Genomic DNA, 13,697 nt, shown 5'->3' on the forward strand with positions numbered 1-13,697 from the left:
ATCAAAACAGAATTTCAGCACACCGATTAGTATTTTCCAAAGCACGGAGTCCTCCTCTTGCAATGCGCCCTCTTGGTGGGAAGCACGCGTGGGACTGTCTCTGCACCGTGTGAATCACCCAAAGAAGCGGTGTCACTGAATGGGTATCCCTGGACCATCGTGTTGAAATATACTTTCACTACGAACTAGTTGTCCTGGTACAGTGGGTTCCCATACACCCCAACCCCCACTGTGTGCTTGGAAGTGCACCGGGCGGATAACTCAGGTGCCATGTGAGGGGGACACATGCAGGGCTGCATCCCTGTTCAGGCGCCACATGGTCAGGATGAGCCTGTCTTCATGATTTAACTTCAAGTAGCTTCTACTTGCACCTGGACAACACGCAGAAGGACCCGTTCCACCAGGACCTCCTCCTCTTCCGAGGAGCTCACCTGGGCTGCCACCTGAGCCATAGGAGGCCCAGTGCAGGGGCCTTACCTGCTTGTCCATCACTCCCTGCAGTGGCCGGAGGTGAGGCCTGCCCCTCTGAAATGATGGACCATTGCATCTCTAAGGTAACTGCCCTTCACACATAAAAGCCACAGGAAGGACTTTGTGGGCCCCGTCCACTACCCTAACAGGCATCAGCAGGGTCCAGACATGCAGGTGCTCACAGGTTTGTCGCTGGGTTTGTGGCTTCATGTCCACTTCCTTTGCTGACGTTATCTTTCGAGCAGAGCTGCCCCTGCCTGGAGATCAGCACTGAGCCCCTGGAAAGAGGATTTCCTGCCTGAAAGGCTTCTCACTTTGCCTAAACTTGGAGGGAACGACAGTTGCTCTTTGCTGCAAGTAAAACGTCTGTCTTTTCATGACCTTGTACCTCCTTTTTTCCTAAGTCAGCATGATGATACTCCATTTGAGGTTAATGGCTGGGTATAAATCCAGAGTCACAGACGTCACAACCCAGGGTGCTTTGCCCCACCAAAGCCGCAGGTGGCCTCCTTGGGGGAGGAGGTTTGAGGCGTGGTGTGCACTCCCCAAAAGTCTTTTCCGATGGCTTTTCACTCATTCATTCTTGGAGCGCACCTGCTCTGCTCAGGCCCAAGGCACCATCCCTGTCCTCAGGGGTTTGACAGGCAGGAGCATCGGAACATGACACGTGGCAAAGCAAGGTCGGCCTGAGGAGGGGACCGCCCTAGAGGGGGACCGGGAGGAGGAGGTTCAGCCCGGTCTCTGGGGAGGCGGCTGTGGAGGAAAGCCCTGCAGGACGCCATCAGTGACGTGGAACACGGCAGCCAGGACCCATCCAGCTGGCTCCAGCAGCGAGAGTCCAAGGGGACACAGATGACCTGCCAGCAGCCACGTGCCGGCATTGACCCAGTCACATGACCCATGGTGTGGCACCCTCTCTGTGGCCAGACCTGAACTATACGCACATTCCCACAACAGAAAGCGTTCTGTTCCTTGAAAAGGGGACGTGGGAGAAGCGCCTGATGACGTAAACACTCAACAGCCCCCGTCTCCTAGGCTACAGTTCATTTTCACCAGCTCCTGTTGCTCCAAACCGCCAGCGAGCGCCCTGCCACTGCCCAGCCCGTGTCCCAGGGAAGGCGCAGGAGGGACAGTGCTGAGCAGGACCTCCCCTCTAGCTGGGGGCTCGCTAGCCCCAGGAGGCGGCCTGGCACCCTGCCGGGCACCGTCCTGCAGCCTGAAATGGGAGCGGGCGCTGCAGGACGTGTTGTGACCGGGATCAAGTGGCAACTGCTTCCGTGCACATATTCCCAGAGGCAGTTGTGTTTGTTTTACACTCTGCCCTTTAAACATTCATGTGCGATTTCTCATCCCAGCTTCCTGCTCTGGGGTGGGAAACGCCAGGCCACTGGGCGAGAGCAAGCCTTGTGAACCGAGTTCTGCTCCATCCGCTCCACTTCCTGCCACTCACTCCCCCACCCCCAAATAAATACGGTAGTTTCAGAGCATTGAGGAAAGCGCTCAGCCCCCACGAGGGTCCCCCGACAGCCTGTCTAAACAGCAGCCCAGGGCCCGCTGGCTCCGGGGTTCTCGTCACACCGCTCCCTGAACGCAGCCACAGAGTAATGTGTTCACGCGTTTGATTTCTGTTCCTTCTTGCAATGCTAACGCGGGCAGGAGGTCTGTCCAAACTGGTCACCGCCGTGCCCCCAGCCTGGCAGGTAGCAAGTGCTGGAAGAACCTGTGTGTGCGAAGGAAGTCTGCGTTGTGACAAGAGGACGGGCGGGAGGAAGGAAGCAGGGACCGAGGGACGGGGACGGAGACAGAGCAGCGGTAAATGCACAGGGTCCTTGCAAACACATGAACAGCCCTTGAGTTGTTGGCGTTCTAGATGCCATTTTTTTGCAAACCACTTGCATCAGTGGGACCCAGGTGCTTTGATCAAACGGGATTAACTTAAGTACAAAGTGCAAGCTCATCACTGACACTCCCCTAACCCACCCCCCGCTGCCAGTAAGTAGATGAAAAAAAACAAAGGGGCCACATGGTGGAGAAACAGCTCCACCAGAGGCAAAGGCCGGGCAGGTCAGACCCGAAGCCACACTGGGTGCAGAGGTGACGATGATCAGAGCCGAAGCCACACTGGGCGCAGAGGTGACGATGAGAGGGAAGTGGGGCTGAGGCACCGACACCATGCCTCTTCCCATGACTTGTGACCGGCTTGGGGTAACGCCTTAAAAAGGAGATGGGGGTCCCCTCCAAAATGGTTTACAGCCCGGGGTGGCAGGCGGCAGTGGCCGAACTCAGGACTGACCTCAGCTGTGGCAAGGGTTGGGTTGGGTTTGTCTGTTTGCCGCTTTGTTTTAGGGAGCTACTGGTCATGTCTGCGCGTGGCTGGTGAAGAGGAATCGGGTACCAGTTGGAGAAGATGGGCATTTTTAGCAATAAGAACGCCTTCTGCTTCCTGGGAGGAGGGGGCCTTGCCCTTCAGTAGATCGCTGTATGCAATAGTCAACAGAGGGGGCCTCCCCAGGGCTGGGAGGGCGGCATCCCGGCAGTCAGAAGTGATGCAGCAGGAAGCACCCAGACATGACAGCCACGTGGGAGAGAAGGCAGGGCCCAGGTGGCACCGCAGGGCACAGTTTATGCTGAAGAATGCGGAATGTTTCCTGAATTTCTCATGTTGTCTTCAACCGAGAGCACCCTGTGCAGGACTTGAGAGGCCTCCCAAGCTTGGCCGTCATGACGTGGCCATTTCCTAAGCTCTCCACCTCCCGTGTCCCTGTCTACCGGGCACTGTCACGCCGGGCAACACGACTGTCGGAGGCGTCTCTGCCCTGCACGCACAGGGGGCTTTAGGGGACGGAAAGCGTGATGTGAGGTGGCCACGTTCCGTTTGTCCCCCCTCTTGTGGCTCCCCCACGCCAGTCGTCACTGCTCTTTGGGACCCGCTAGAGCTTGTGTTTCTCACCGGAACCGTGTGGGATATGAAGAAGGAGAGCCAGCTTCCCCCGTGCGCGGCCGGCCTGCTCCCTCCTGCCGGCCTTGGGTCCAGCCCCAGAGCCAGGCCTCGTCCCCTGAGCTGGGCAGTGCATGCTCGGCTGCGCCCGGCCGGCTCCCGCCGGGAAGTTGACCAAGACCCAGGGTGCACGCCCTCTGGACACAGGACACGTCAGCCCCTGAACCCGAGACCCAGTGCTGCTCACGGAAAAGTACTGCAACCACTTGCAGGAGGCGACCCAGCTGCTTTGCTCTTGTTTCAGGTGCTAAACCCGCCCCCGGGATCTGCTTTGAGAGAGTCAACTCTGCAGGTGACCCGTACGGCAACTGTGGCAAGGACTCCAAGAGCTCCTTCGCCAGGTGTGAGACAAGGTACAGAGTCCATGTCCCAGCCACCATCGCCGTGAACACCCCACCTGGCTGAGGGCTGGTCCCAACTCCCCCTCTCGGGGGGCTGTCTGTCCTTGCCCTTCCAGAGACGCCAAGTGTGGCAAAATCCAGTGTCAAGGAGGTGCCAGCCGGCCGGTCATCGGTACCAATGCCGTTTCCATAGAAACAAATATCCCGCTGCAGGAAGGGGGCCGGATCCTCTGCCGCGGGACCCACGTGTACTTGGGCGACGACATGCCGGACCCGGGGCTCGTGCTCGCCGGCACGAAGTGCGCCGAGGGAAAGGTAAGACCCCAAACGTGATGCTCACTTGCATCACAAACGTAAGTCTGCAGCGGGGCCCCTGGAGAAATGTCTTCCCTAAGAACTGAGTCACGAGGTTGGTTGGTTTTCCTGAGTGCCTTCCCTCCCAGAGCTCCGTCTCTGGAATCCAGTTCTTTGCACTGAGAGGAAAGTCAATAAATTTTAGATCCTGGGCGGACCGTGGCGATGCAGATTTGGGAACATGAAGCTTGTTTTCTGGGCCCTTTAGTGCTAATAAGTCATTTCCACTCTCCGGGTGTCCTGACGGTTTACAGCCAGGAAATTACTTTGGAAGGAAACCCAGCAGATACTGTATTGCTTTCGGAAATGTGGTCTTGGTTTCTGGCACAGAGTTCTTGGGGTCTTGTTCTCACCTGGACAGCTGACGGGGAAGTCAGGTGTTAGTTTCAGAGACACCCAAAGAGAGGAGAGGGGAGGAGAGGGGAGGGGGGGAGGGGAAGAGATAAGATAGGATAAACTTGAGGCTTAAGGCTGAAAGGGAGGTCTTTGGAGACCAGGGAGAAAGGTAGACTGAGATATTTTAGGATTTAGAAATAAAACCCAAATAAAAAGAAAAGAAATTGAGATTTTCGCCTTCTGCCATATTTATTTTTCTCACCAGACTTTCTCATCAATCAGACTAAATGACAGCAAGTTAATAAAATATCTTAGGAGTGAGGATGAACCAACCCCCACGTCTCCTTTAGGTCCCTTTTTCACCGTGGTTATGACATCACTCACTGCCGTGGAGGTCACAGAGCAGACAGATACCCGTTCAGCTCCTTCAGCAGAGTCCCTGGGCAGGAATTCCCTCCACTCACCCCCGTCCCTCCTACCGCCTGAACCACAAACTGTCCTCGAGGAACTAGCATGACACACAGGAAACGTGACACATGCCGGGTGTCTCCTTAGCCTCACATGCTAGCTTATACATCATCAGGCCTTGACATTAGAATGACACCAGGTTTTAAAACTGTCGTCGGAACAGTGGGAACGGCCAGGGCCAGGTGCCTCTGAACCCTGACACCGGTGAGAGTTTCTCCACGTGCAGTACAGTATTAGTTTCTGCAGAACACGGCGCCCTTTGAAAGCCACCTGTAACCTTGTCTGTGTGTCCGGAGGAGGGCGGGCCCCGGTGTGTTCACAGCTATCGCCGGCGATTTCTTTTATCAGCTGGAATGTGACGGTCCCCTTGGCCAAGGTTACCGCCAGCCCGTGGGGCCACATGAATCATGCCTGACACGGGCTATTGGGAGTGGGTGGTGAACTTCCCGTAGGAAGGCTCTACGTGATTAAAAATGCTCCCACAGCTGAAAAATTAGACTTTCCTCCTTGACTCCACTAATTGGTAGCGTCGTACGGGAGATCAAGGGCCCAGCCCCTTGAGTCTGGAGTCTATTACACATCTTTGAAATGAAACTGAACTCCTTCAGCCGCCCGGTGTCATTCGGCAAAGGGCTGATAAGGACCAGGGGACTGTTTTCCTCTGCCGAGCACTGCCGTTGACGGTCACGTCATCGGTGGTAGCACTTGTCTGTCAGTCAGTATTTGGGAAAGGCCCCCACCCTGCCGCATCTCCCTTACAAGGGTCCTGGACCCTGCGTTCTCGGTCTCTGAGCCTCTGCAGGCCCCGGGGTAAGGAAGAGTCCATTTCACCCTCTCTTGTGTCTTTTAATGGAGGGGAAAAATGCTGCAGCACATAGATTTCGTTACAAGCTCAAAACAGAAATCATGGGAAAACCAGTTATCATAATTTCAGGACCGACCGAAACCCTCGAAAATGCTAGAAAAGTATAAAAGAACTCAGCGGCGTTCACAACAATCTGCGACCGGAAATGTGCTGAGTTTGGAGGCAGGGGTCGGGGCCCGTGGCCAAGTCAGCGGAGAAAGGCACCCGTCTGCTGCACCCCTGTTAACGGGAGGAGCGTCGTCCCCAGACTTCCCTTTGCTTTGTCACCTCAGACGCGCAGACACACATGCGTGGCCGTGCTTGTGCAGACCTGCTGCAGCCCGGGATATGCTTTCCCCCTCCCGCAGATCTGCCTCAATCGTCGGTGTCAAAACATCAGCGTCTTCGGTGTCCACGAATGCGCCATGCAGTGCCACCACAGAGGGGTGAGTGGGCTGGACGCCTTCGTCTGGCCGGAGCGCGACGCGTTAATCACTGCCTCGTTCATTTGTAAAGGTCTTCCCCACCCGTGACTTTTTAAAAATAGAGCAGTGTCTCCTCAATATATTCTTCTTTTTCAAAGATTTATTTGTTTTTAGAGAGAGGGGAAGGGAGGGAGAAACGGAAAGGAACATCCAAGTGTGGTTGCCTCTCTCATGCCCCCAACTGAGGACCTGGGAATCGAACCGGCAACCCTTTGGTTCTCAGGCCAGTGCTCAGTCCACCAGCCAGGGCTCAATATATTATTCTAAAGACAGTCATTTTCTTCAGACTTTACATGGCATAACAAATGTGATTTTTATTTAACAAAAAATCAGATTGAGCAATAATTAACTTTCAAATTAACAGTGATTTTTTTTTAAAGACTGTCATTTTCAAAGTAATTTTAAAAGGAACCATCCTTCATGAAGAGTTCTGCAATAATTTTTCAAACAGAGCTGTTCCTTTTACAACCACGATCCAGAATATGTGCTGAACTGAAATACTTCCGAAAGGAATTAAAACGAGACAGAATCCTGACCACATGTCCCTGAAACCCCATGCTGTTATTTTAGTTCAGGGAATCTCTTGGAGAGAAAAGGACTCTAACTGTTTAAAACATAATTTATTTTCCTGATGGGCTTAATTATTTCCAATGAAACTATATTAATCTTGATGTGCCATGCCACTGGTTCATTCGTTTTCCTGAAACCTTTCCTACAGAAACCATTCTCTGAATTCTATTTGTAAAACTTGCAGACACTCACCAGTGATCCCAGCACAGAATTACAGGGTTTTCAGAAAATTATTGTTGTGCCGTAACTCTGACCGGTGACAGGGCCGCCTCCTATGTGAGCGGGGCCATCAGCAGGAAACGGATCCTTTTATGTCTTCATGGGGCTGCAGATTCCTTTCTAAGGGCTGGAAGAGATGACCTCATGCAGCCAAATTATTTTGCTGATGAAGAAGCCCAGGCTCAAGTGGGGGTAGGGACATGTCCGAAGTTACTTGACCCATTAGCAGCAATGCTGGGTTGGGAGCCCTGATTTTTCACCTCTCAGCATCCCTGGGGCCCCGTCCACACATTGGGGAGGAAAGGCCCACATTCCCCAGGTGGGTGGAGCCACTGCCAGGCCTTGGTGACAAGGGACTTGACCACAGCCCTTCTCTAGCAGCCAGGCTCCCCAGCAGCGCCCCTGCCTGCCACTGGCTGCGGAGGCCCCGTGATTGCCTGCCACTGCGGTGGGCGGCCGCACCGGGCGGTGTGGGCAGCCCCAGGCCTGCGGGCGGGTCTGGGGGTGGGACATCAGCAGCACCCCAAGGAAACAAGTCAGACGCTCCCCCTCGGCACCAGCCCTTTGTCCTGCTAGTTCTAGCTTCACAGAAACACAGGCTCCCTCGCCCTGACTGTTCGTCCTCTCTGAGGCTCCTGGGGCAGGCAATTGATGGATTAAAAAAAGAAAACAAGTCAGTGAAAGCTGGGAGATACCACAGATGAGATACACCCGCCAAAGCTTTGATTCTGCCTGAGACTATTAAGCGTGTGACGTGGCCCACGCAGCAGGATTTGAGGCCAGCTGGGGCCTCTGGGGCGGGTGTGGGGACCGTAGCTCCGCCCTGACATCCTCACGGAAACCGGCCACACACTCCAGCTGCACGTGGGGTGGGTTTCTCCACGTGGAAGGGAAACTGAGACACAGAGGCCACCCGAGCCCAGAAGCCATCCTGTCGCCTGCAGCAGGCCCCCCGCCCACTCCAAAATCGTCACAGTTCTTTTAGTGACTGGCTTTTATCCCATGTGCCCGAAGCATGCAGCCTCGTTGTCATAGAAACAGTGCCACCTTGTTTTCACGCTCCTATTCCAATGGTTCACGTAGTAGGTCAGTAATTACCTGTCACAGCAGCAAGTAGGACTGTGACCTCGGCTGGGGAGCAGCCGTGGGCCGTCGCCGTGGTAACCAGGTGCGCGGGCAGCCCCTCCAGGGAGTGTTCCAGCCTCCAAGTTAGGTTCCCTGTTCAGGGCCTCCTCTGCTTTCTTGGGTGCGCCTTCCCTGTCACAACAGAGCCCCTCTCTTGTTTCAGGGGGACAGTAGTCTGTTGGCTGTGCCCGCCGGGCAGGACTGGAGCCCCACGGGAAACAGCCACCGGGGCTCTGCGAGGAGGCAGCGGGCGTTGCGGGCAGGAGCCGGGGAGCGGGCGGAGAGGGAGTGCGGCCCCTGCGGCCCCGCCGTGGGTTTGCTCGGGGGCCCGGGCCCCCAGCCTCCTCTCTGAAGTTGCCAAGAGGTTGTGAGGCCCGTGACACCCGAGGGCTCGGACTCTGTGTCCTGATGCAGGGTCCCCCTTCACCGCTGAGAAGGCCTCTCATCACAGCCCGATGGGGGTTTCCTGGATTTAAGGAGAGGGGCCCGGGGATTGAGGAGCAGTGGGAGGGAGCGGAGGACCCCTGTCTGTCCTCAGGATTCCCTGAACAGCGGCTAACAGGCGGGTGACGTGACCCATGGAGGTGACACGTGCAGCCTCGGGCTCTGGTGTCCTGTGTTGGCTGCACTTTGGGCTGAGTCTGGCTTTGGGGGCTGACAGGGGCGCGGACTGCGGGGCCTTTGCCCCGGCGCCTCTGCCCCAGGTGCACGGTGGGCCCTGACCCTGCTTTTCTCTCGTGCCCTTCCCCCCGCTGCCCCGGAAGGTGTGTAACAACAGGAAGAACTGCCACTGTGAGGCCCACTGGGCGCCCCCTTTCTGTGACAAGTTCGGCTTCGGAGGAAGCACAGACAGCGGCCCCATCCGGCAAGCAGGTTGGTGGGGAGAGCTCGTCCAAGGGAGGGGGCATGAGCTCCTCGGGGACAGGGGGAGGCCAGGGTTGGGGGAGCTTCCCAAGGATGACGGGGTGGGTTGTGGACCCCCGGGGACAGGAAACCCAGTGGGGACCCCACGTGGGCCCTACACAGCCCGAGGTCTCTCTTCATTCCAGAATTCTCCGCTGTCCTCTCCTGGTCTTTTTGGAGACCCCACACTCTGCTTTGGCTGGGGGTCTGAGTGCCAGTTTCTAGCCTGCGACACTTTTCCTAACTGTGGTCCCTTCTATGGCACGCTGCCAAATGGGTCTGCACACCACTGTCCAACCAAAGGGCTTTGCGAAGGCCAGCCTCTGTGTACCGGGGCCAAGGGGTAGGAGGTTTAATGCCTCTTAAAACTCCTCCTAGACAGACACCCTCCTCTGCAGAACGGGGACGCGCCCCGCGGCGGCGGCAGCAGCTTCTCTGCAGTGAGCAGGTACTAGGTGCAGGTACCGCACCTGGCATTTTACCTGCATTGTCTCATCTGACGCTTACGCAATTCGGAAATCAGTATTGTTCTTTCTTTACATGGGAAGGCCCAGAGGCTCAGGGACGCTAAGTAACCTGCCCAGAGACACACAGGTCTGTCCACCTCCGAAGGAGGTGCTTGACTCTCTGTCCTCTTCTCCTCGGGTGACATGGAGAAATGTCCCCGGTGCAGTGCTCTTTTCCTCTGAGCCTGTCAGGCAGGTGCATGGCACATCTGAATGATGTCCCTTTCACAGTGAAAGAAGCAAAACAAAAAGGTGCAGAGAGCCCACCCAGCACAGCCGGAGACCCGGGGCCCCTGGGAGTTTACCTGTGCTGCCACCTGGCGCCCACCTAAGTCCCGTGACAGTCACGTGGTGGCCTGCGCTGCTGTGGAGCACGTCCCCCGTCCCCCAGCCAGGTTGAATCTGTGGCTTCACCATCGTTTCCATAACAACAGAGACAATACTGCTCCATGGGCCAGGTGGTGAGCGCAGCTCTCAGGAGGGAATGACCTCCAGTAGGCACATCTGCAGACACGGTGTCCTGAGGGAGGACAGTGAGTTCCTGGCCATCCTGCTTAACTATGGACATGTCTCAGCCTTGCTCCTGAGAGCGTGCCCCCTCCCGGGCCAGGCCCTGCCGCAGGTAGAGGAAGGACTGGAGAGTCTCGGCCTCTAGGGAGCATCCACACCAGGGGTAGAAATGAGGCCTTGTGCCCCGTGTCCCTCATGACATCTCCACCTTATGACTGGCCTCTTGCTCCACCTCTATTTTCTTATATGACTTGAAGCGTTTGTTCGAGCAAAATAGCAGTGTTTCCTTTTTAATGCTGCGGGACCCTGCCCCCTGTCCGTCCACACTCTGGTGAGCCAATGGCATTCAGAGGACTTGGAGAAGAAGCGGGGGGGCAGCCCGCGCCGGGTCACTCTTGGATGTGGACATGCAGCTCAGGCTTGGGGGTCCCCACGGCCACCCACTCTTCATTGCTCCAAGTCAGAATAGTTAAAGGAAACCGGATTGCAGAACTCCACCCACCACTGCCATCATTTTATAAAAGAGAGGGCGTTTAAACACCAAACACATTCATGAAGGAGGTTTCTCGGGAGAAGCCAGCCCATGGCTGAGCCAGGCAGAGCCCTGCCCCACGCCTCGCTGCCCCGGGGCCACCGCTGCGTCATCCAGCCAATGGCCCCCCATCGTTCACTTCTCAAGCACCTGCCTCCTGCCAGCTGCTCCTCTGGGTCCGCAGTGATACTGAGCACAACACGGCATGAGGGCACTGTAACGGGAGGGGTGGCAGTGGGGCCATGGGCAGGGACCGACAGGGTGGGGTCCGCAGGCCACAGGCTTGTGCTGGGCGAGGGGACGGGGGGGTGCAGCCTCCGTGCTGGCTCCATGCCCCGCACTGCCATTTGAGGGGACAGTCAGCCTGGGGGGCAACAAGTTCAGTTTGGGGGTCCTGTAATTGTTGGACTGAATACACTGATCAGTCCAAGGCTTAGGGATGGACTTTAAGGGACCGGAAATCATGACACAAGGCTCTGGCTGCTGCCCCCTTTTAATGAGCTTTGTGAAGAGAGCCCCCAGGATCGTCGCTGGTATAAAGCAGATGCTTTAGCCAGGAAACCGGAAGCAGGGCCTTCCTAGTAACACTAACAAAGGGATCAAGGCTGTCCTGTACTGCCTGTCATGCACAGGCTAAGACACATCCCTGATAGGACGTGTCATGTGGAGATGAAATCCAGAAGCAGGGAGGGGTGTGGGGCCTCCCCTCCCGCAGTGGGAACCTCTGTCTGTCTGATCTGTAGCCAGCCGGACACCCTGGTCAGAGGCAGCAGCCCGCAAGGACAACCGTGCACCTACTCTGCACAGCCCACCCTGACCGCCGCTGGCAGGAGGTTTGGTTCGGCTGAAACGCAGACAGAGCCCCTCTGACCCCAGCGCTGAGGGTCCTCCCCAGCCCGCCCTCCACCAGGGAGCAGAGAAACCACGCTGGGGCCGGCATCACCTCCTGATTCCCACACCTGCGGGGTCGTGGTGTCTCTGTACTGAACGGAACGGGTCAAGTCGCAGGACAGGGGATGTTCCCGCAGAGAAGTAAACTGCATCCTCCCCGACAAAGGGCTGGTCCCCCAATGCTGGGCTGCACGTCCCCGACGTCAGACAAACCCTGTGGGCATCTCATTAGCTGTCACTTTTCTTTTTTTTTTTTTTCCTCTCCTAATTTGACACTTCCAGAAATAAGGAGTCTTGGTCTAAAGAAATACAAAAATAAAAAGGAAACCAGACTCCAACGCTAAAGAATGGGAGGAGGGAGGAGCCAGGGTGGTGCGTGGGGGGTTGGGGCTGGAAAGGGTCTGGCTGGGGGCCACTGCGACGCTGAGGGGACATGACCCGTGGCTCCCTGTGGCCACCACGTCTCTGCTGTTGTCGTGCTCCAGGGTCTGTGTGGCCAGGGCTGTGGTCCCGCCTCCCAGAGGGGTCGGAAGTGAGTGAGGGCCACGTGGGCTGAGCCTCGGCAGGACCTCTGATCACCGCACAGGGTTTCACTGTCCTCCTCCCTGTCCCCTCCAAGTCCGCTGGGCCGTGAATGTCACGGTGCGAAACGTCCCTGATTCCGTCATCGCTGTCCCCTTCCCTGAGTCGCACCCGTTCTGTTTCAGATAACCAAGGTTTAACCATCGCGATTCTGGCGACCATCCTGTGTCTCCTCACGGCGGGGTCTGCGGTGTATCTCAAAAGGAAGCCGTTGATACGACTGCTGTTCACAGACAAAAAAACCACCCTTGAGAAGCTAAGGTGCCCTGGGCGTGGGTGGTCCTTTCAAGGTCAGGCGGGTCCCTTAGCAAAGGAGAGGCCAGACTCTGTGGAGAGTAAAAGCGGTGCTTTGGGACTTTGTCTTTCTGAGTCTGCCAGACCAGCGGCTTCCTGCGCTCCCCTTCCCAATACTCGCTGCCCACTCACGACAGAAGTACGTGGGGTGCCGACGAGCCTCACCCGTGGACTTCCGCCACCCCGGCCTTAGTAACTTTTATAAGACACGGGATGTTAAAATGATCCCGCCAGGTTTTTGGTTCCAGTGCATCGGGACAGTGATGCTGAAACGCCAGGTGTCCCAGAGCCGCGCCTCTAGGGATGGCAGGAGCTAATTTAACAGAACAGTGGCTGGGGGAGGAAAAGTTAGTGTTCATTTTTTAATCTTGTAGGAGTGTTAGATGATTTTACCTTCGCATGTTTACCCACACAGAGTTTAAAAAATCAGTAAGTTGGCTTTTTTAGTGTGATCGTGAATAAAATAGATTAAGTCGCCCGGAGGCAGAAGCCCCTGGTGAGCACATGGGGTTGCCTTGCAGGTGTGTGCGCCCCTCCCGGCCCTCCAGCAGCTCCCAGCCTGGCCAGGCTCACCTCCCCCACCTCAGCAAAGGGCTGATGAGGAAGCCAGCCCCATCCGGCCCGCCCAAGGTAAGTCCGCGTGTGCTTGAAGGCGTGGGCTTCGCTTCCATGGCCAGGTCCTGGAGTCAGCCTGCTTCCTGAGGCAGTGGTCAGGGGTGGGGAGGGGACTGGCAGTGCCCCTTGGCAGCTCTGCGGGGTCCTGCTGGGGCAGGCAGTGTCCCCTGTGTGACACAGTGTGAGGCCGTTGGGAGCCGTGGTCCGCCCCGTCACATAGACCAGCCAGACTCCCAGGAGGCCCACTGGGTCTATCACCCAAGCAGGCTCCTGACGCTGGGCCCCTCTGGTCTCAGGTGCCACCCACCGGGTGGGGTGAGCTCCCCTGGTCCTCTGTCACCCGCCCCCCGCCCCCACGAATTTCTGAGAGTTACACAGCCCAGGCTGGGGGAGCTCTTTCCACGCTTTGGGTTCGAGGAGCTGGGCCCTTAACCCTAAGTACCTGAAGGCTCCCTACTGTCTGTCCCTTTCCTGCCAGCGTGGTGAATTATTACTCGGGTTCACTCGGACGTGTAGCGTCTCCACCAAGGGTTTGGATGGAGCCACAGGAAATCTTGACTATTAGCCTCGCTCGTCAAGCATCTGCAGTGTAGCCGTGAGCAGCGTTGGCGTCAGGAAAGTCATGGCCACAGTTAGCAGGCGGTAAACCATGT

General features: G+C 56.7%; 1 protein-coding gene across 1 annotated transcript in view; it reads left to right on the top strand.

Annotated features, from left to right (window-relative positions):
- The window catches only part of ADAM12 (ADAM metallopeptidase domain 12), a 229,599-nt gene that overhangs the window by 194,932 nt on the left and 20,970 nt on the right, over positions 1-13,697 (top strand). Inside the window, exons 15-20 of the mRNA XM_090279436.1 lie at positions 3,714-3,822; positions 3,927-4,125; positions 6,181-6,258; positions 8,976-9,084; positions 12,261-12,396; positions 12,951-13,059. Of these exons, the coding sequence (XP_090135562.1) occupies positions 3,714-3,822; positions 3,927-4,125; positions 6,181-6,258; positions 8,976-9,084; positions 12,261-12,396; positions 12,951-13,059 (740 nt within the window). The remainder of the gene's footprint in view (positions 1-3,713; positions 3,823-3,926; positions 4,126-6,180; positions 6,259-8,975; positions 9,085-12,260; positions 12,397-12,950; positions 13,060-13,697) is intronic.

The sequence above is a fragment of the Furipterus horrens genome, unplaced genomic scaffold, assembly GCF_987537825.1.
Source record: "Furipterus horrens unplaced genomic scaffold, mFurHor1.1.pri manual_scaffold_5, whole genome shotgun sequence".
Taxonomy (NCBI): Eukaryota; Metazoa; Chordata; class Mammalia; order Chiroptera; family Furipteridae; genus Furipterus; species Furipterus horrens.